Here is a 24,595-nt window from a genome sequence, read left to right as displayed (position 1 = left end):
TTCACGGATATTCATGGTTTGCGTAAATTTTCGTTAACGGTTTGCGGATAATTCATGATTTGCAGCAGATTTGCATTTTTGGGGTCAACAGGAGGCAAAGCTGTGTGCAAGATTTTCTTGCATACGTCTTTTTTTCCTGCCATTGGGATTTTTTAAAATTTGTAAAATACCTTTTATGGCAAAGTATTTGAATGCAAGATTGCAAGTTATTGGTAGAATTTATGTTAATAGTTTACTGATATAGCAACCTAAGGAAAATCAATGTATCAGAAAATAATCATTAGACTAAAAAAAATTGTTAGTTATTTGATTAATTAAAAAAAATGATAATCAATTACAAATATGATTGTTAGTTGCAAACCATGCAAATTACATTTGTGACATCAAATTCTGTTAATTATTTCAGTGTTGCTTATTTTTGTTTAAAAATTGCAGTGTTTCAGTTAGTTCAGGCCTGTTAAAAAGCTGGCAGTAAACCTGGAAATTTCAAAGTAGCCTTTCTCTGCTCACCTTATTTCCAGATTTCTCTGGTTGTCCCATGCATCATGCAAGGAGATGTTCTCCCCCATTTGAGCCGGTGGAGTGGTACAGTCCCAGCTTTTCTCTGTGCTGCAGTTTCACCTAGATGCTGCTAGAACATCCCTGTGTGGGTGAGGGAGGAGGAACTGCACGATGCCCTAACTGCTGTTTTTGGATTGCGTCACTGCATCTTCAGTGTTTGGTCTGACCAGACGCACTGCTGATCCAGAGTCCTCTCTCACAGCTGTCAGTGCTCAGCTTGTCTCTGCAGCTACTACAGGATCAAGAAAAGAAGAAAAGCAGACTTCCATTGACACAAAACAAAGTAACCTGCAGCAGGAACACAGACTGGCATCATGACACAGAGCAAGGTAGGAGCTCCTTCCAGTCATCTGATTAAATTTCATTCACTATGGCAAAACAGTCTGCTTTATGTAACATTTCTGATAGTGTTATGTAATGGGTACTGGATGTGCATGTGTACTTCATTACCCCTCACTGGTTTTTAGTACTTCATTGCAGAGGATCAGCACCATTAGCTGCAGTTAGTCAGCTGAATGACATAATTACACATTTGTTTTAACTTCAGGAGAGCTTTTTAAAGACATGCAGGTTAGGCAGATTGGAAACTTTATAATTGTCCAGGCCTCCCTTGCAAAAGAGGTCTCGATCTCAATGGGACTAACCTGGTTAATTAAAAGTAAAAAAAAAAAAAAAAAAAAATGCTGTTTATGTCCACAAATTAATTTCATCTAGACTGGTTTCCTGCATGAGTCAGAGGATACTAGTATGCAGTCAGAGGATATTACAAGCAGTGAAAGGCCTTGAATTCTTACTTAATTGTGTTGAATTTCTTCAAATTTGTTACAATAATAGTTTTCCATTGCCCAGGACTATGTCCAGTATGTAAATTTTAATTGAGTTCACTGAATGAATAAAATTTGTCACTAGTTGTTTTACCATGTTGCATCACCATGGCAACCTATTTCTTTCCTTAGCTTGGGGAAAACATGCTATACACAGTATTTTGCCAGAAGAATCGGTGTCACCAGTCGAACATTTAATGTTGCGTTTCCCTGATAGGTCAGTCCTTTCCTCATCCTTCATTGTATGAATTATTTACATGGAACAAGAGCTTTCAGTTCGTCTCAGGTAAAACGTAATCCATGTGCATAAGCGGTGATGCTTCCAAATCGTTCGTCTCTCCTTTTGATCTGCTAACACTGAAAACATCCTGCCATATAACGCACTTCTAATCATCATGAAAAGTAAAGACTCACGTATGCATTGCATTTACACCGTAAATTTTAGTTCCTCAGGGAAAAATTTTTTTTAAACAATAGCAAACAAGGATTTCTGACGTCCGCCAATCTGGATCCGGATCACCTCCAAAATTCAGTGGAGTCTTCCATGGCCTAATATTTGTCTGTGGTGAAAATTTGGTGAGAATCCATGAAGTAGTTTTGATGTAATCCTTCAAAGCCTATATAAACTGAAACTTGATCCCGATCCAGATAACCTCCAAAATTTAATGGAGTCTTCCATGGCCTAATATGTATCTGTGTTGAAAATTTTGTCAAAATCCGTGCAGTAGTTTTGATGTAATCCTGCCAACAGTTGTCCTTCAAAACCTATAAAGTGAAACTTGATCCAGATTCGGATCACCTCCAAAATTTAATGGAGTCTTATTTGGTCTAATATCTATCTTTGGTGAAAAATCTGTGCAGTAGCTTTGACGTAATCTTGCTAACAGACAGACAGACAAATAAACGCAGATGATTTTATTACGTCCTTGGTGGACATACTAACAGAAGATATGGGAACAATATATACAGAGCATCCACTCCCAAAGGTCAAAGTTTAAATTCTTTACACTTAAGGCCAGAAAATCCTGAATGCGCAGGGAGCATTTTTATTATTGTTGATTCTCACCTACAAATATCCTTGTTTCTATTTTTGGTATCAGCTGTTACTTGGAAAGAAAACCACCAATGGTGACTCCAGTGGTCAGGACTTGGTGCCACCTTCTCCTCCAAGTTATGAGGAAGCCACTACTGGTATGATTGTGCCTTCTCAATTTTATCATAAAGAGCTAATCCATTGCTCACCAGCAAATAAAGTTGTCAAACTCTTCATCCTGTTTTGGCAGCAATGGCAAACTACACTTGATTTGACATTTAATTAGAATATTGAAGGGAACTTGGGACAGCACCCTGGATAATTTGCAAATTAATTCATAATTAAATCATTCTTTACAATATAATGTGAATATAAATGACTCTCTAGGTACCAGTGGTCCCTGTTACAGTGACGCTGAAATGCTCACAGAGTTCACCTGGGACGACCACAACATAAGAAGAATCTTCATCCGCAAGGTATCTAAACTGTCCTGAAATCAATATGAGGGAATACAATATTAGAGGTTTAGGGAATGTTGCACATTTCTCATAATTAACCATGCACATAAAATATAATAACTATTGGTTAAATTGCAGATGTAAGAGGCACATGTTCCACTATGTCTCACATGAACATGTCTTATTTTAGGTCTATGCCATCTTGATGATCCAGCTTTTTGTCACTCTTGCTGTGGTGGCTCTGTTCACGTTCTGGTGAGTGCTACAATTCGTACAGTGGTGAGTGCTAACAACAACAACTACAAATTTTATTTACAAATATTTCAAAGAAAGACATTTCATTTACATTTCAGAAAGTATGCATTTGAGGAAGCTTTCTTGAAATTTGTAAAAAGGATCTCCCAAGAAGCTACCTTAGCTTATAAGATATATTACAATACAACAGTAAAAAAACAAAACAAAAAACACCCACCAGCCCAACCCCTATGGATGCATTAAGCACTCCCACACAAACATTCATACAGTCCCACATTATCTGGCAATGATATTGCACTTATCCCATCAACTAATCTCATACTGATTTTTGCAGTCATATTCACAAAGATACATCATCAAACACATTAGATTATTTACGGCAGCAATTTTTCTTACATTTACAGTCGTGACAAAGGCATTAAAAAACAAGGTACAAAGACATTTAATTATAATACATTTGAATTTGAATGAATGAATGAATGAATGGATTTATTCGGCACACACACAAATCCGAAAGAACAGAAACATACCAATAATATGAATGTTATATAAACAAGCCTGTGAGTCCGAAAGGGTGTGGGCAGAAGCAAAGCTTATCAACGCCCACCCCTGCTAGAATGAGTCCAACAATTATAAGTCATAACAACATACGTATACACAAATTCACAACACACTACATATCAACACAGACATACACTTCAATATTCAATTACATTTCAATTCATGTATAAGTATGTTATGTATAAAGCGCCAAATCACAGCAAACTTGGCCCAAGTCACTCCATATTAACCCTGCCAACAATTTCATTGTTGTGTACATTATATACACATTGTTTTGTATTATTTGCTATTAGGGTCTAGTCTGAGTATAATGTTGCAACAAGTCATTTTTCAAAAGTTTCTTAAATATATTTAACGATACTGAGTTTTGTATTGTATCGTCAATTGCATTCCAGATCTGTGGACCTTTGCATGTAATGCTAAAATTAGTACATCTTGTGTTATATTCATGAGTTGGATAAGTAATTGGGATTAGTTGGCAAAGTCTTTCATTTCGCTTATATACTACATTATACATCATGCATGCGTTCTGAAATATGTTGCTCTCAGTTAGCTTCAGAAGCTTAAGCCTATAAAAGAGAGGATCAGAGGGAGCATTATATTCGGACCAGGTTATAACACGAATCACTTTCTTTTGCAAAGCAATCAATTTATTGAGATAACTAGGATACGTGTTACACCATATAATATTGCAGTAATTCAAATGTGGTTCAAATAAAGTTTGATAAAGTGTTATAAGAGCTTTGAGAGGGAGATAATGTTGAATTTTATAGAATAATCCAACATATTTCGATAACTTACTTGTCAATTAATCAATTTGTTTTTAAAATATAAAAATTCATCTATACCTAAAAATTTTATGTGCTGTACTCTTTCAATGCCAGTTCCATTCATCTCTATCTGTACATTTTCAATATTTATCCGAGATCTGTTAGAACGGAACATAATGTAGTGAGTTTTATTAATGTTTAAAGATAGTTTATTGCATTTGAGCCAAATGTCCACTTTAGTTAATTCTTCATTAACTGTGTTTTGGAGAAACTGAAGATTTTTATGTGATAAAAAAAGATTTGTGTCATCTGCAAAAATAATTTTGTGTAATATATCTGATGAATTTATAAAGTCATTTATGTAAATAATAAAAAGAAGAGGACCTAATATGGATCCCTGTGGAACACCACATTTTGTTGTTTTGTATTGCGATTTACTGCTATGTATCTGTACGTAATGCTCCCTTTCAGACAGATAGCTTCTGAACCAAATGAGCGCAATACCTCTGACACCATAATGCTCAAGTTTCCCCAATAAGATGTTAAAATCTGTAGTGTCAAATGCTTTTGATAAATCAAGAAATATCCCCACTCCACATTCACCTTTATCTATAGCATCATATATTTGCTCTATAAGATCAAGAATGGCCATACATGTTGTTCTGTTTTTCCTGAAGCCATACTGAGATGTGGTGAGTATGTGCAATTTGTCCAAATATTCACTTAATCTATTGTAAACAGATATTGGATGATAATTATGCATATTATTTTTGTCCCCAGTTTTATATACTGGGATGACTTTTGCTATTTTGATTTGTCTTTTTTTTTAGGTACAACACCATATATTAAGGACAGATTTATACAATAGGCAAGTGGTTCAATAATTTCATGAGCCACATATTTTATAATTTTACTACAAATACCATCCATCCCTTCAGTGCACGAACGTTTCAGTCCCATTATGATTTTAAGGACTTCAGCTTCATCAGTTGGTTTCAGGAAAAATGACTTAGAATAGTTACCTTTTAGATACAAGTGATATGTAGCACCCCCTGGTGGCTTTATAATCTTTGATAGCGATTCTCCTATGGAATTGAAATAATTGTTGAAGCTGTTGGCAAGATCTTCATTTGCCTGTTTGCATTTGGTATCAGGAAGGACAGTTGTTTTTTTTTTTTTACCCCGGCTGAGAACTTTATTTAGTACTTTCCAGCACTGCATTTGGTCACCATGGGCAGCCTTCAAATCTTGTGAATTTTGATTTCTCTGACTTATTCTTATCAAGTTAGTCAGTTTATTTTTATATTTACGATACCTGTCTTTGTTTTCATCAGTTGGCTTCTTAATAGAGAGTTTCAAAAGCTTATTTTTGTTTTAATGGATTTCAGGATGCCCTTGGTGATCCATTTTTCCTGTTTACCAGAAAGTATTTTGTTTACTTTTTGAGGTATAGTTCTGCTTATACTGTCAGATATCTCTTGTAGAAGTGTATTATAGGCATCATCCGGAGTATTACAATGGTAAACAGAATTCCATACTTTTGCTTTAAGATGATCTTTGAGTGAGCTTAAATTTTTTTCAGATAATACTTTAGCTTTTGTCTTTCGGAGTGATTCGTTTAGGTGTCTTGTAATACCAGCAAAAAGTACAATAGGAAAATGATCAGAGATATCCAACAGTATAACACCTGAATCAAAGCGATTGTTCTGTATATTTGTAATGACATTATCAATGATTGATTTACTGGATTCGGTTTCCCTTGTATACAGATTAATTGTAGGAAAAAATGATGAAGCATAGATACAATTTAAAAAATCTATTTTTGCCACATTTTCTACGGCAAGATTGATGTTATAATCTCCTAGAAGAAAGCAATTTTTGTTACAATTATTTAGTGTATTGAGGAGTTCTGCCAAGCTATTTAAGAATAGATTTAAATCTGAATCTGGAGGCCGATATATTACTCCAACAATAATGTTTTTATCATTTTTTATATCTAGCTCAATTAACAGGGAATCCGAAAATCCATCATCTATAGTTAAGTCATCTCTGACTATTACAGAGTCATGTACATTAGCATATACACAGACACCCCCACCCTGTCTACCTGTTCTGTTTCTATTGTATAATACATAACCATCACGTTTAAGTGTGTCCAGATATGTTCTTTCATTTAGCCATGTTTCACTGCATCCTATAATATTGAATTTATGATTAAGACTGGCTAACAAAGTTAAGTCATCGTGATGTTTAACTAGGCTTCTTGTATTAAGGTGTAGTATTGAGAAAGGATATTTATTAAACACTTGTAAGTTTTCAGGTGAAGCCCTCTTGCAATTTATATTTTCAAAGCAATGCTGTTCAAGCACTTCATTTGATTCAGTTGTCATGTCATCATACCCCATTAAATGCAAAAATATATATATATTTTATGATATCCAATGTGTACATTCAATTGATACATATTTGATACATATGCAAAATTCATCTGGCTAAGTGCAATAAAAATGAAAAGGGAAAATGTCAGTGATACACCAAAATACAGTACTTCTAAAACTAACAATAAAATAAACATACTAACCTAAACAGTAATCAGTTATATGATTTAAACCACCCTAATACTGCTCTGAAATAACAACACAACCTAATCCCTAATCTAAATTAAGGTTTCTTCAAGTTATTATACACGTAAACACACACACGAACACACACACACACACACACACACACACACACACACACACACACACACACACACACACACACACACACACACACACACACACACACGCTCACACCACTACTGACGCACCGACAGAACACTCAAAGCTCACACTAACACCAAAAAAACATTAAGCAAAGTTGAAGTTTTGGTTCAATGCTAGATCTGACAAACAAAATTCAGTACTCGCATACAGTACTGATCTCAAGTCCTAATTAGTGTAGACGCAACTTTTTAACATCAGACAGTTTGGTAATAACATGCCGCTACAGTTGTGCATTCTAAATATCCCCTGTCCTTACTTGCTTTTAGTGATCCTGTGAAGGACTACATTCAAGCCAACCCAGGATGGTACTGGTCATCTTAGTAAGTAAGGATTTCAGTCCATCTCAAATATGAAACACTCCAGATTTTTTCATTCACATCTAGCCTTTTGTTGTTCAACAGTGCCGTCTTCTTTGTCACATACCTGACTTTATCCTGTTTCTCTGCACCAAGGTAACCTCACTGTGAAATGAACAATATTTAAAAAAGCTATGAATTACTAAAAAAAAACTCATAAACTCCTGACACCATCATTCTTTCTTTTACAGAAGACAGTTTCCATGGAATCTGATTCTGCTTGCCATCTTTGTAAGTGAAACTGTAATATATACTTTATTTATCATTTTATTCATATGTATGCATTTTAAATTTATGGAAACATTATACTTTCATACATCCTTTTTATCCCCCTGGTATGAAATATGGGGGACTACAGCATTCAGCATGTCCATCCATCTATCCATCCGTTTTCGCTTGTTAGTGTGATAGCTCAAGGACCAGTAGACCAATTTCATTCATACTGTATGTAGCATACTTAGGTGATCCCCCGACACCAGTTGATTATGCTGACATTGGGGTCAATTTCAAGGTTACAGTAGATATTCAAGATCAGAGTCAGAATCTAATTTATTGCCAAGTAAATTCTCACATACAAAGAGTTTGATCTGGTGTTATTGGTGTATAAACAACAATAATAAAATAGAAAAGGAAAAAACACTTCTGTAAGAAGTAAAATAGTCAAATTGGCAAGACTGTGTTCCCTGTTAACTAAATATAATGTAATGGGATGGGACTGTGCAAAATGCATGTGATTAGTGTACAGATGTACAGTACCTTTCAGTGCAGGGATGACCAATATGTACTTTGTGGAATGTGGGGGGCAGAGTTAATGGGATATTGTCGTTGCCACCCTTAGCGTGATACCTCAAGAACCAATTGACAAATTTAATTCATATGTAGCATAAACGTGTACTTGGGTGATCCTCTGACACTTTGTATTATTGATTTGTAGGGACCGGAGGGAATGTGTCATTTCCTGATGACTCTTGTTTAATATAAGCAGGCAAATCTGAAGGTTGAGAGTTATAATAAACAGTATGGCCATAGATTAATAACAAACTTTTGTTTATGTATTATTCACTCCTTAATGAATTACATTAACTAAATCACCACAATATGACATTTGATATCATTGTAAAATCTATTTTTGTCCTGTAAATATATTGGGAGAGTTAAATAGGTCATATCATACAAAATCTCTTTTTAATGTATTGTATACTGCTAAATGTAGTTGAAATTTCAAATTATATATTCTGCAGAGCCCAACAGGGTACATGTAGCATGTGTCCAGGTGTCAGGACAGTTCTAGTGAATGCGCTCAATAACCATGTAATTCAATACTACCTATTTATGGATGGACTGTTGGAGACAAAACTGACACCCCCTATCCTGGAAGGTAAAGAGGTTAGTGAGACCTTGATAGTGTCAGGAACTGAGGTGGTGTGGCACGGCAGGCGGGCAGACATACATGCAGACTCATGACTCAGGGATGGAATTAATAAAAGGTTTGATCAAAAACAGGTGGTGGTCGATACACAGGTTGTCAATCACAACAGGCGGAGGTACAGACAGCCGTGAGGCAAAGGCGAGGTCAGACAACAAGCAGGCAAAACTGAGTCAAAAACAAGCAGGGTTCAGGCACGGAGAAGCAGGTTTACAGGCCGAGACAAACGCGTGGTCAAAAACAAGCGAGGGTCGGACACGGCAAGAAAACAGACTCTGGCAAAACACGGGAAGCTTGGAACGAGGCAGGGCACACAACGAACTAGCACTGAAGTACAGAACACACGGTGTTTAAATACTGAGGGTAATCAGGGGGTGATGTGGAGCAGGTGCAGGGAGGAAGGCGTGGCCAGATGAGACAGAAGACAAGAGTGGAGTGACAGGTGGGCATGTCAGACAAAAGCAGCAATAACAGAAATGTGATGTGACAAGACAAATGTCAAACAACTAAGAAATAAAGATACCTAAAATCCAATCGTGAGAGAAACACAGAATTAACAAATGTAAGAACTGAAAAAGAACAGAAAATAATAGGCTGGATCTAAACTATAACAGAACTCAACATGTGGCTGAAGAATAACAGATAAACACCAAAGACTAATCTATATACATAAAGGGCTACATCTGTCTGTCTGTCTGTCCAGGATAAACTCCCAAACTATTAACTTAAATTTAAGACCATAAAGTGTTGTACCATGTGTGATAAACTCCCAAACTATAATATGTAGCCCTAAAAACTATATATATTCTCAATCCTCATGACATGGGGAACATACTGGTACCATTTTTTTTTTAAAGTTGAACTGAAAATTACCCCAAAATAGCCATTTTTGTAAGACCATACAGTGTGGTACCATGTGCTTTTCATGCTGCCACTTCTGTCTGTCTTTCTGTCTGTCCGGGATAAATTCCCAAACTATAATATGTAGCCCTAAAAACTATATATATTCTGAAACCTCATGACATGGGGAACAAACCATTTTTTTTTTAAAGTTGAACTGAAAATTACCCCCAAAATAGCTGGCTGTGGGCATAACCAGGCAGATTCAAATTTCCAGCCCTGCATATGTGTTGGCCATCTCTGTTTATTTAATCCCTTTCTACAGCGCACTCTGCACAGCATAGCCACAGCACACTCAGCAAAACAACAACATGCTTAGGCAGATTCAAATTTCCAGCCAAACAACAACATGCTTAGGCTGAGGCTGTGGATATGACCAGGCAGATTCAAATTTCCAGCCAAACAACAACATGCTTAGGCTGAAGCTGTGGGTATGACCAGGCAGATTCAAATTTCCAGCCTTGTACATGTGTTGGCTATCTCTGTTTCTCTGTTTATTTAATCCCTTTCTTCATTATGTTCTCAACTGTTAAGTACCTGACTGTCCTGTACAACCCAGTTTGCCTTCCTGTCTGAATACATTCATTTTATATTTGTAAAATTGCAATGTAAAAACAGTGAAATTTAAATTTACTGTTGCCTACCTTTTGTGTGCAATTTTGTTATAAATGTGACTGCAAAACAAAGTCTGCATGAAGGACTTCAGATGTGTTTGTCTTTTAACCAAGTATTTCCACTTAGTTTGGGGAGTCCGCCTCTTATAGTTCTGCTGGACAAACTATAGCTATTATTAACTATTATATTTATAAGACATCAGCATTACAAAAACAAATGCTGGGCAATTGTTTTGATTAAAATGATTGGCATTTGGCTTATGTTTAAAACAGGTTAACCCGGGCAGCGCCGGGTACCCCAGCTAGTGTAATAAAAACAGAAGGAATGAACCAGAAAATAAAAGACAAAGACAAAACTAGAACAGAACATAACATGTGGCTGAAGTATAACCACATATAGCCAGTGACTAAAGTGGAAAAAACAGAACAAGGGGAGGTGATGGTCTAGTGGTTAAGCTAGAGACCAGAGGATCCTCAGTTCAAATCCCAGCCTGACCAGAAAATCACTAAGGGCCCTTGGGCAAGGTCCTCAATCCCCTAGTTGCTCCCGGTGTGTAATGAGTACCTTGTATGGCAGCACCCTCACATCGGGGTGAATGTGAGCAGGGGCGTAGCACCAAATTCTGGGCCCTAGGTACTAGCCATATTGAAGACCCCCCCCCCACACACACACTGTTGTGTTCTTTTTTATTAACGCAAACACCAAATTTCTAATGCATAGTCAAACCAGGTCTAAATCATGTATACCTTAGATCACACCTGGGAGTCAGAATCCTTTTTAAAGTTGGGGGAGCAATATTGAGTTAGGGGGTGCACCAAATTGCACCATTTTCTAGAAAAATGGTGCAATTTGGTGCAGAGCATTCTGTCTGTTAAAATGCACAGGAATGCACCAAATTGCACCATTTTTCTAGAAAATGGTGCAATTTGGTCCCCCAGACCCCCCAGCTCAATATAGTTAGCTTTCAAGCTCACCTCTCCTTTCAAAGAATTTGGTTAGCAGCTGCTTTCCCTCATTTAGTTTTCTTTCCCTGTCCTTTTTTTCCTCTTCTTTTTTGGAATCCGGACTTTAATTTTTTAGGAAAGACATATTTATATTACTTACATACTTATATTTCAGCCTAAACACTAGGGCTGCAACTAACGATTATTTTAGTAATCAATTCATCGGTTGATTATTTTTTCGATTAATCGTTTTGGGTTTTTTTTTTTTACTTGCATGTGAGTTTTGCCATTATATCTTTAAGTGAGTTATTATTAAAAGGCCTTTATCACACAACATCAACGTTTGACCTTGTAACAAAGTTATGATGTTATATTCTCGTCAAAAACATACCTGGAGTAGTGTTTTGTTTTATTTTGCACATACATACATCACCGACACACCACAAAGAGATTTCCCTCAGGTTTCACCCGATTATGAGCATTTTTAGATGCCTACAGCAACTATCTCAACCACTGACAACATATTACAGCAAGAGTCCACAAAACTATTTTAACGGCCTGACTAAAGTGTAACGTGATCTTTAAAACATATTTTCATGAAAAAAGACACAAATGTGCAGTTAACTGCATTTTATTTTTTGTCTTGTGTAAAAACACAGCTTAGATGTGGTTTGACCGAAACAAATTGTCATTAAACTTAAATAAAACAGGGGTGAAGTGGAGGTTTAAGAGCCACTAGGTGTTCACAGGAAACAGTTATTTATTTCTATATTTATTTATTTATGTTCATTGTTAGTTGGATTTATCTTTTCTGTTGTGTTTAATCAGGTTCTTTTATTTCTTTCTCTAAAATTGTATTGTAGCATTACTGATTATTATTACTATTATTGGTGTTGCTATTATTACTAATATATAAATAAAAAATAAATTTAAAAAAATTACAATTTGTAATACATTTGACTCTTTTACGACAACAAACGCTGAGCCATGAATTATTATACAGAAAACAAATGTGCTGACAGCTGCAACAGCTTGATGCTAACTTTAACATTGAAAACGTCATAGACATGCTAATGTGTTAGCATCGGTCCCGTTTTTAAGTTATAAAATACATCTATCAACTGTTTCAGAAGACCATAACAGGTCAGATTAACATAAAAAGGTAAATATTACTCACAGACATAGGCTTTTTGGGATTTTAGTGGGGAAAAATGAAGATAAAGCGAAATAAAAAAATGAATCCACAAAGCAGCAGATCGAAGCACAAAACGTTTGCGGTAAAACAAAGTTATTTAACAACTAATCCGTGACTAAATTAGTTGACAACTATTTTAATAATCGATTAAATCGATTAGTTGTTTCAGCTCTACTACACACCTACTCTTTCTGTCAGATCCCGTGGGGCAGCATGCCGCCTGTGCGCCTGGTCTAAACCATTGTACAACTGTGCAGGGGTGGAAGGGCCCTCAGAGATCTTTCAATATTATTGTTAGAGCAGAATTATGTTTTGCAACATTTATACATTCATTCAAATTTTATTCTTTTGCAACATGAATTGTATGGACATTAATAGCATGCAACACAAAAATATATTTAATGCTAGTTTTTTGTACCCCCCAACCCTCCCCCATGCTCTGGGCCCTGGGTACATAGTACCCTTTACCCCCCTAGTCCGATGCTCCTGAATGTGAGGCATTATTGTAAAGTGCTTTGAGCATCTGATACAGATGGAAAAGCGCTATATAAATGCAGTCCATTTAACATCAATTCTCAGGGCCGGACAGAAGGGCAAAGAGAAGGAAACAGACGAAGACTGGGGGGCAAAACATGACTCCGGGCAGGACCAGGGCCAAAACATGACAGATAGGACTAAAAACAAGAACTATCAAAAGGCCGTATCTCTACATCACCATTGTACCGGTCTCAGCTGGGGAAGTAACCTGTGTCTGACTGCCATCCTGTCCAGGGGGAGTTCTAAATTGTCATCCACTAAAGGATGTCAACAGATAATTGTAATCATGATGTGATACAAATCAATGTCCATAAAAGATCAGCAGAATCTCTGCTGAAGGGATTTGCATATTTCTTCCTCTACAGTGCATAATATCATTAAATAATTCAAGGAATATGGAGGAATACTGGTGTGCAAAGGTCAAGGATACAAACCTAAGGTGAACACTTGTCATCTCCAATCCCCCAGATGGCTCTGCATGAAAAACTGTCATTCATTAATAGCAAATATAACCACATGGGCAAGGAATTACTTTGAGAAACCTATGTCAAGCACTGTACAATACAGATTTACATTCGCAAATACCACTTAGAACTTTACTGTGCAAAAAAGAAGCCTTATGATAACCTTGTGCACAAGTGGTGTTGACTTTGGAGGCAGTGGAAACATATACTGTGGTAGGATGAATCAGTATTCCAGATCTTTTTTGGAAGAAATGGATGCTGTGTGCTCCAGACCAAAGATGAAAAGACCCATCCAAGGTATTATCAGCCAGTGTCTCTCATGGTACAGGGTTGTGTCAGTGCCCTTGTCAAAGGTAATTTACACTTTTGTGATGACAGCATCAATACAGAAAAGTACACTGAGAATTTACAGAATCATATGGTGCCTTCATGACATCTTTTCGAGGGACATCCATGCATTTTTCAACAAGATATTGCAAAACCACATTCCGCAGATATTCAAAAGATGTGGTTGTGGAAGCAGAAGGCATGGTTTCTGGACTATTCTGCCCTGTCTCTAATAAGAGTGTGTGGAGAATTTTGAAATGAAAAATGCAACAATTATGACCCCTGCCTGTTGCACACCTTAATGGCCCCTTCACACATAGTGTGAATTTGGTCGATTTGCGCCTAAAGTGCGCATGAAGCAGGAATCATATGCAAAACATGTAAAATTGTAGCTGCTTCTAAAGCCTCGTATACCTGTTGCTACAACTATTTGTGCACACCAGCAGCTAAAAGTCAAGTGTGCGCTGTGTGAGCCCATCGAACCCTCTCGCAGCAGATGTCGGCCAAATTCCAGTGTCACACCCACGAACATCTAACACTGCTCGCATGGCACTTAGAAAATGTGTGGCCATTTGCACTATCATCACGAAAACAGTCAGCAGATGATCACTGTCGAACTGGATGTGAAATTTGTCTAAGTGCCCCACGACTGTGAAATTGCCGAGTGCACATGTGGTGTGCCAGAGTGTCGGCTCCCCCCACAACACGTGTGCCTGTGTTTCATGCGCCCCCCCCCCCACACACACACATCTGTGCATGTGGTTCCCCAGGCAGGCAAGGCATCTCTCATCTGATCACAGAGTGACATCTTGGTCTGTGCGCTAACAGGACAGGGGACGTGGCTGGCTGCCCACAGCTGTTGAGACATTTCCGGTTCTGGACATCACAGCTGCAGCACACTCCCCATGTTTTGACGGACACACGCATGTGTGTGCTTGTGTGGAAATACATAAAAACATATATCGCTTTGCTGATGGGCTGGAGAAACGGACCATTGACAGTTCATTTGGACACGCAGCAGGTGATCTAAATGTCACGTCTGACAGGACACGTGTGTTGGGCCATGAGGGCTGTGAGCGGCGTACTATAGGACCAGGACAAAATCAAATCAAATCAATTTTATTTATATAGCGCCAAATCACAACAAACAGTTGCCCCAAGGCGCTTTATATTGTAAGGCAAGGCCATACAATAATTACGGAAAAACCCCAACGGTCAAAACGACCCCCTGTGAGCAAGCACTTGGCGACAGTGGGAAGGAAAAACTCCCTTTTAACAGGAAGAAACCTCCAGCAGAACCAGGCTCAGGGAGGGGCAGTCTTCTGCTGGGACTGGTTGGGGCTGAGGGAGAGAACCAGGAAAAAGACATGCTGTGGAAGAGAGCAGAAATCAATCACTAATGATTAAATGCAGAGTGGTGCATACAGAGCAAAAAGAGAAAGAAACACTCAGTGCATCATGGGAACCCCCCCAGCAGTCTAAGTCTATAGCAGCATAACTAAGGGATGGTTCAGGGTCACCTGATCCAGCCCTAACTATACGTTTTAGCAAAAAGGAAAGTTTTAAGCCTAATCTTAAAAGTAGAGAGGGTGTCTGTCTCCCTGATCCGAAATGGGAGCTGGTTCCACAGGAGAGGAGCCTGAAAGCTGAAGGCTCTGCCTCCCATTCTACTCTTACAAACCCTAGGAACTACAAGTAAGCCTGCAGTCTGAGAGCGAAGCGCTCTATTGGGGTGATATGGTACTATGAGGTCCCTAAGATAAGATGGGACCTGATTATTCAAAACCTTATAAGTAAGAAGAAGAATTTTAAATTCTATTCTAGAATTAACAGGAAGCCAATGAAGAGAGGCCAATATGGGTGAGATATGCTCTCTCCTTCTAGTCCCTGTCAGTACTCTAGCTGCAGCATTTTGAATTAACTGAAGGCTTTTCAGGGAACTTTTAAGACAACCTGATAATAATGAATTACAATAGTCCAGCCTAGAGGAAATAAATGCATGAATTAGTTTTTCAGCATCACTCTGAGACAAGACCTTTCTAATTTTAGAGATATTGCGCAAATGCAAAAAAGCAGTCCTACATATTTGTTTAATATGCGCATTGAATGACATATCCTGATCAAAAATGACTCCAAGATTTCTCACAGTATTACTAGAGGTCAGGGTAATGCCATCCAGAGTAAGGATCTTGCAAGCCAACAGTATGACAAATATCCCACTTTCAGTCACGTATCAGCAGAAATACACGATAACAAATGCAGTTTGGTCAGTTATCACAGTGCTTTTTTGTTTTTTAGAAAATACTTTTATCTGCTTGTTGATTTTAGCCATTTCATGCTCCTGTTACAAGACAGTGATTGTAGTGCAGTGATGAAGTTTCCATCTGGTAATCAGAGTGTGCAGGTTCGAATCCTGTGGCATTTTTTCTTTTTATTTAACCAGGGTTGTTTAACTGCAGGGTTCTGTATTGCGTCCCCTTTTATTTATTATTCATATCGATCCAGTGATATTCACTAATTATACAACTGGGTTTTATTTTATTTTCCTCCACATCAGCGGCACGATGTGGTGCACCTCGTCTCATGGAACACAGTCAGAGCAGCTGCTCTGACTGTGTTCCTGCTCGAAAGACACCATCGTGTGCGTGAACTGTTGCACCAGGATCATGCACGCCTGCCTGTCAGCGCGATGGTTCGTGGTTCGTTCATACAAGCTGTTTCGCAGTGAGTCGCCCTGAATTGTACATATTCGCACTATGTGTGCAAGGGCCCTAAGACATGTTCACAGGAAGAATGGAACAAAATAATACCTGAAATGCTTCATTGCTTGGTAACTTTGATGCCAAGATGTCTTTTAAGAGTTGTAAGTAGGAATGACAACATTACAAAGTGGTAAACACTTTAACGTGTCTTCTAGACTATGAAATATTGTTGTCTTTATTTATGTTTACATATTTGTTGGATGTTTTGTTGAGTTGTTGCTGTTTTGTACCATCTGCTTGATAGCCACTGTCTTTATGGAATGTGGCTTCAGTCTATAGCGTTTCTGAAAAAAATATATTTGCTTGCAGAAAAGACACCATAATCACTCTATTATTGTTGCCCAATCCTGCTGCTGAGTCAGACTGAATAAAAAACTGTTTTATTGTTTGTTTTTTAAATGTGACTTTTGTGTGATCTTTTACAGACCATCTCTCTTTCCTACATGACAGGGATGTTGTCCAGGTATTTGTCTTTTGCATATTTCTTGGACTTTCTCCTTTACAAGAACACGTTTGTATCCACATGAACAACACAACAGTATATTAATGTGTGAAAGATTGAGGGCTATGTGGTTACTGATGCAACACAAGTACATAGAACTGTAGAGCATAATCACTGTTAGCACATTCTCATAATATTATGCATGTTTCTTGTTCTTCAGCTTCTATAACACAAAGTCAGTGGTGATGTGTCTGGGCATCACTGCAGCAGTCTGTCTCCTTGTCACTGTCTTCAGCTTCCAAACCAAGGTGAGCAAAATAAAAAATAAAATGTGCAAGGGACTTCTTTTTTCCGCCCTCCCTCCCCCATGATATATTGTAATAAAGCAGCAGTGTTTGTGAGCCTCAGTTTCTGATGCTGTTTCATAACAGTATATTTCTTTTTCATATGCTTTTGAAACAGATCGATGTCACATCGTACCATGGCGTACTCTTTATTTTCTGCATGGTTATGTTCATCTCTGGTCTGGTGTTGGCAATTGTCCTTCCCTTTCAATATGTAAGTATAGAGTGATATAACCCTGGATATGCACAAGTCACTGTATTCTGAAGTAGAGGAATGAGGAAGGGCAGATGGTGGTAGATTTGGCAAAAGAATGGAAATGGCTGTCGTAAATATTTATTTTAAGAAGACGGAGAAGCAAAGGGTGATGCATACAGGTGGACTACATTCTATGTAGGCAATACAACCGACTATATACACTATCTGTCAAAGGTTTGGACACACTTTCCCATTCAGTTGAATGGGAAAGTGTGTCCAAATCTCCATTTCAAGAACCCTGGGACATGACGATGACCAACCTGTTGGTAGCAAGATAATAAAAATATACTATTAATTTATATGGAGCTTTTAGTTAAAGACATCTTCAAGTTCATTCTAACTGAAATTTGAATCTCCATTTTAATTTTAGCCGACTATTGAAATTATAATTTCAGGTACTACTGTGCAAAATAAAGCCTGCGTTTATGTATGAATGTAGTTTTTGATGTCTATATCTTAATTGAAAATAAACAAAAGACCAAATTTGATATCTACAAATACTAGTCTTCCAAAAGAAATGTTACAGGGAATATTGTCTATTTTTAATTTTAAAAAGAGGGGGTGGTGGCCAAGCAAGTAAGCTTGTTTCCAGTGCAGAAGGCTCCCGGTGCAAAACCACCCCACCCATTCTCCATGTAATATGTTACATCATGAAGGGCATCCAGTGTAAAACTTGTGCCAAATCAACATGCAGATCCACCTCGGATCTGTTGTGGCGACCCTGAGTGAAAACAAGGGAGAAGCAGACCGGACTTACTTACTTACTTTCATTTTCTGCCGCTTATCTGGGTCAGGGTCATGGTGGCAGCAGACTGGGCAGCTTATCTCACACTTCCCTATCCTCAGTTAAGTCCTGTACCACTTCCTGGGGGATTCCGAGGCATTTCAAAGCCAGCTGGTTAATATAATGCCTCCAGCATGTCCTGGGTCTTCCCTGGGGCCTCTTCCCAGTTGACATGCCTGGAAGACCTCCCCAGGGGGACGACCAAGGGGCATTCTCAACAGATGCCTGAACCACTTCTTCGATGCAAAGAAGCAGTCACTCAGAGTCCCTCCTGGATAGTTGAGCTTCGGAGGAGGGTAAGCCCATATACCCAACAGAAGAATCTCATTTCTGCCACTTGTATCTGTGATCTTATTCTTTCGGTCATTACCCAAAGTTCATGACCAGATGATAGGCGCATAAATCAACTGGTCAACTGCAGAGATGATAGCTTGGCTACTCCTCCTCTCATCCACCACCTGCGATGGGGTATCCCAGGACCAAATTGACCTTTCTGACCAGTTTCTCCAATCTCTTCCTGTCTGCTGTTGATATGCCACTGCCCCATCAGACCACTCCAAGGGCTGATGCCACCACAGACTCTTTAGGAGCGCCCCTGCACTCCAAATGACCTCAGTCTCCTCAAAAAATAGAGCCTGCTCTGGCCCTTCCTGTATAGAGCAAATGCACGGTTAGTCCTGTCCAGTTTATTATTATGGCTGTCCTGCAGACCACCATGTCCGACTTGAAGTCTCCAGTCCTTACATACTGTGACTGGTGGATCAGACAGTCCACGATCCAGTATGTGAAGTGAAGGTCCATTACTGCCAGCTCCAGTTTGTCCATCAGGAGTATGGTGTTGAAGGCACTTAAAGATACACTTCTGATGGCTGAGTCCAGAAAGTTGTTTAAAGCCTGAATCTTAGTCTTGATCCAGGACAACTGCAAATCCAGACAATCCGATTCCTTACTCAGCTTCTCAAGAGCTGCGATCAGAGTATCCATTGATTCTGCAAAGATCACAGCAAGTCAAGGTCAGTAACACTAACAGAAGCACCAACAGAAGCACCCAAGTCACTGGTTTTCACAACCCTACCCAAAACACAGTCCAAACAAACATTGAACAGTGTTAGAGCCAGAACATATCCTTGATTAACTCGTTTTCAGTGGGAAAACTCATCTCTGCCTCTGCTCCATAGAGCAGTTACAGTATCTGTACATAGACTAGCTATGCAACCCAGTCTCACGGCAGTTCGTGTGACTGTCAATCAGCAGTCAGTATGACTACAACTAGTCATATTGACTCGGCAAAATACAGTTGAAGATGCCCTGAAGTGTATGTGTCTCAATTTCACGTAGCTTGCACTCTACAAAGTGAAATCATATCTAACAATTCTGTTTGTGTCTATTAGGTACCTTGGTTAGATTCTATCTACGCAACACTGGGAGCCATACTGTTTACCATGGTATGTGCATATTAGACTACATCATATATCGTGATGTTGATCATTAGAATCAGGAAAGAAAAGATTTCTTATGCCCTTCTTTATTTTCTGTTACAGTTTTTAGCATTTGACACACAGCTCCTCTTGGGAAACAACCGCTACACTATAAGTCCAGAAGAGTATGTCTTTGCCACTCTCAGCATCTACCTAGATATCGTCTACATCTTCTCCTTCTTCCTACAGATTTTTGGAACAACTCGAGAGTAAATCCGTTACACCACCTTGTGATTTCTCCTTTAAATTTTTAGCAAATTATGGAATCTGGAATGGTTTGATGAGATCATGAATATTTACAAACCTTTCGCAATAGATGTACATCAGTGGCGGTTGGTGCTAAAAATTTTGAGGGAGCACACCTTTAGAGGAAACAAAATTTAAAAAAGCACTTCATATGGGAGCAACAAAAGAACAAACTAAAGACATCAAAATCACAATATAACCTACTTTACTGATGCCCATTAGATGGATAAAAATGAGTGGATAAAAACTCACTGCTCTGGACTTCTTTGATGATTTCCTTCTTCACAAGAGGCAATATACAGTCCAGCAGCTCATTTTGCACTGTTTTTGAGGTCCCCTTGAATACTGTGGCGTTCACTAGGTGCTCTCTCAACACCCAGTCAAGAGAGGCAACAAAATCCACCAAGCCACAGAAAATCCCAGGCTCCAGGAGAGAGAAAGGGCACATACGAGGTCTGTCCATAAAGTATCATACCTTTTTTTTTTTTTAAACTATATGGATTTGATTCATATGTTTTCACGTCAGACAAGCTTGAACCCTCGTGCGCATGCGTGAGTTTTCCACGCCTGTCGGTGACGTCATTCGCCTGTGAGCACGGCTTGTGGAAGGAGTGGTCCCACCCCGTCGTCGGATTTTCATTGTCTGGAAATGGCGGAATGATTTGGGGTTTTTTCCATCAGAATTTTTTCAGAAGCTGTTAGAGACTGGCACCTGGAAACCATTCGAAAAATTTATCTGGCTTTCGGTGAAAATTTTACGGGCTTCACAGAGAATAAGGTCTGTTAGTACAGCTTTAAGGACCCCTTTAAGGACGCTCAGCATGCCGCGCTCCGAGCTGCGACGACGGGGCACAAGCCACTGGACCATTTCTAAACGGATGGCTCTGTGGATATGAGACCATCGTGTGCTCTTTCTCTGGTTATCACAAGAGCTGGACATCAGCCATTTTCTGTCAGATTTCACTTTTAACAAGAGATTTTGTCATGGAAAGCCGCGCGGAGGCTTCGCGCGTCACGACCGATTCGCTTTGGAAGCGAGACAAAGCAACACCTCCGTTTCGGCGTGTCAGAGGACAAGTTTGGACATGTCTATCTCGGCTTTCAATGCTTATCAGTCCGGTAAGTATCAGTGAAATTGTGGAGAGCTGGACATGTCCAAACTTGTCCTCTGACACGCAGAAACGGAGGTGTTCCTTTGTCTCGCTTCCAAAGGGAATTGGTCTCTGGCTGATGTCCAGCTCTTGTGATAACCAGAGAAAGAGCACTCGACGGTCTCGTATCCACAGAGCCATCCGTTTAGAAATGGTCCGGTGGCTTGTGCCGCGTCGTCGCAGCTCGGAGCGCGGCGCGCTGAGTGTCCTTAAAGGGGTCCTTAAAGCTGTACTAACAGACCTTATTCTCTGTGAAGCCCGTAAAATTTTCACCGAAAGCCAGATAAATTTTTCGAATGGTTTGCAGGTGCCAGTCTCTAACTAGCTTCTGAAAAAATTTCTGATGGAAAAAAAACCCCCCAATCATTCCGCCATTTCCAGACAATGAAAATCCGACGACGGGGCAGGACCACTTCCTTCCACAAGGCGTGCTCACAGGCGAATGACGTCACCGACAGGCGTGGAAAAACTCACGCATGCGCACAAGGGGTTCAAGCTTGTCTGACGTGAACACATATGAATCAAATCCATATAGTTTAAAAAAAAATAAAAAGGTACGATACTTTATGGACCAGACCTCGTATGATCGTTGCACATGACTACAATCTGCTGCGGTGACGACATGTATATGATCGACAGCACTAATTGTCCAGTCACATGAGGAAAGAAACCGAAAACAATACTAATTCGCTGTCAGTTAAGAAATGGGAGTGTCCGAGGCGCAGTTCTGTGCGCCCCCCGCAGGCAGAATTGAGGCAGCCAATCACAGAGAAGCATCAGGTTACATGCTGGGCAAATGTTCAAGGTCTGCCGTTGACTCCTGTTAGAGCGGCTCCCCTCCGTTAATAAATTACGTATTCAAAACATTGTAGCTATTAATCCATACATTGTGAAACCCCTTTTGTTAAATGATGACAGTTACTGACAGGCTATCATTTTATGGCAAAAGTAAATGCTTATTTCCATTTTTAATATAATGTAATGACAAATTTTGCTATGTTTATGTAGATTTTTCCTCTGTCAAATTTCAGAGGAGATGGCACCCCAGCGCCACCTATTGACAAACCGCCACAGATGTATGTACAGTAGATGATCAGCATTAAAAACCAAATGATCTATAAGATTCCCCTCATGTCAAGCATGTTGTGGACTTGTACCATATTATGGAGTCAGTTTGGACAGCTTCATCAGGTAGAAACATTCAATGATGTAGTAGTTTTTTAGAGGAACACATCTTAGATGATAGTACATCCTCCAAGGGTCTGTAGGAGGTTGTATGGATACCTAGATTCAATCTGTTTGTAAGTCCAAATATGGCACAAAACATAGACGCTGCTTTAAGGTAGTGCTGCTTTAAGGTAATAGTCTACACTGTATATGCCTGCATATTAAAAAAACAAAATTGCCAGTGCACACTCATCTCTGGACTCTGCTATGAGATATGGTTTACTGAATTGATAACATTGAAGGTAGCGTTTAAAAAAAGTAATTTTGTTGTCAGAGTGTTGTATATCACAATGAATTTACGACATGCTTTTATGGCTTGGTGTACGTTACCATTGTTCCATGTGCATGATTTGTTGATCATTCACAGTTTTTGAGCTATTTTGTAATTTCTGCTCAGTTTGATCATGACCAGCGTCATTGATTGTTTATATTTATGAAGTAAGTACATTTACCATAATCGATACGTTTAATTTCTATAGTCATCACTACAGGCTTATGTTTTTCTTATTCTTTAAAGATCTTCATTTTGTTTGAAATGGTGAAACAACTTGGTAAATTTTTTAAAAGTGCTGTACATGGATGGTTTACAAGTTTTGATGAAGCCTACATTTCTGAAAGGCCTTGAATCCTACAATTCATTAAATTTGAACTTTATTTTTGTATGACAGTGATATATTTTTGAAATTTCCAATATACAGTACAATGTGAGTTAGTAGTGTGAACTTAATGTGTTGTGATAAAGTGTACTCAACTGAAAATCTGGCATAACATTATTTGATGATGATGTACATGCAGTTTACTGTTTTAGTCTTTCACAGTAGCTTTGGTGTCACTTTATTATTTATTAAAGAGTGAATGTTAATGAATGCACCAGTGTTTTCTGCCATTTTTTTAACTATACTGTAGCTAGCACAACAATATGGAGACAATAAAATTTGATGGAATGGTCTGGAGGTTAGATAACTGAGTTTGAGACCAGAGGGTCCTTAGTTCAATTCTCTGTTCACGCAAGTGCCCTTGAGAAAGTCACCAAGTTGCGCAAGTGTGCAGTTGAGCATGTTGCATGGCAGCACGCTGACATGTATACAAATGGGTGAAAGGAAAAAGTGCTACAGAAATGCAGGTATTAACTCACAAAATGTTTCCGACCACCAGCATATCTATCTATCTATATACACTCAACAAAAATATAAACGCAACACTTTTGGTTTTGCTCCCATTTTGTATGAGCTGAACTCATAGATCTAAAACTTTTTCCACATACACAGTATCACCATTTCCCTCAAATATTGTTCACAAACCAGTCTAAATCTGTGATAGTGAGCACTTCTCCTTTGCTGAGATAATCCATCCCACCTCACAGCTGTGCCATATCAAGATGATTAGACACCATGATTAGTGCACAGGTGTGCCTTAGACTGTCCACAATAAAAGGCCACTCTGAAAGGTGCAGTTTTGTTTTATTGGGGGGGATACCAGTCAGTATCTGGTGTGACCACCATTTGCCTCATGCAGTGCAACACATCTCCTTCGCATAGAGTTGATCAGGTTGTCAATTGTGGCCTGTGGAATGTTGGTCCACTCCTCTTCAATGGCTGTGCGAAGTTGCTGGATATTGGCAGGAACTGGTACACGCTGTCGTATACGCCGGTCCAGAGCATCCCAAACATGCTCAATGGGTGACATGTCCGGTGAGTATGCCGGCCATGCAAGAACTGGGACATTTTCAGCTTCCAAGAATTGTGTACAGATCCTTGCAACATGGGGCTGTGCATTATCCTGCTGCAACATGAGGTGATGTTCTTGGATGTATGGCACAACAGTGGGCCTCAGGATCTCGTCATGGTATCTCTGTGCATTCAAAATGCCATCAATAAAATGCACCTGTGTTCTTCGTCCATAACTGACGCC

General features: G+C 39.0%; 1 protein-coding gene across 1 annotated transcript; it reads left to right on the top strand.

Moving 5' to 3' along the window:
* Positions 1-639: 639 nt before the first annotated feature.
* LOC117512391 (protein lifeguard 2-like) lies at positions 640-20,288 on the top strand. The gene is made up of 12 exons (XM_034172432.1): positions 640-890; positions 2,486-2,576; positions 2,806-2,894; positions 3,067-3,131; positions 7,497-7,550; positions 7,632-7,682; positions 7,778-7,817; positions 17,182-17,219; positions 17,419-17,506; positions 17,661-17,756; positions 19,974-20,027; positions 20,124-20,288. Exons 1-12 carry the CDS (start codon positions 876-878, stop codon positions 20,271-20,273), a joined length of 831 nt encoding a protein of 276 aa, XP_034028323.1. The 5' UTR covers positions 640-875; the 3' UTR covers positions 20,274-20,288.
* The last annotated feature ends 4,307 nt before the right edge of the window (positions 20,289-24,595 follow it).

This window comes from Thalassophryne amazonica, chromosome 6 (assembly GCF_902500255.1).
Source record: "Thalassophryne amazonica chromosome 6, fThaAma1.1, whole genome shotgun sequence".
Classification (NCBI taxonomy): Eukaryota; Metazoa; Chordata; class Actinopteri; order Batrachoidiformes; family Batrachoididae; genus Thalassophryne; species Thalassophryne amazonica.
The sequence above is the reverse complement of the archived record's forward strand: the minus strand, read 5'-3'. Positions and strand labels throughout refer to the sequence as shown.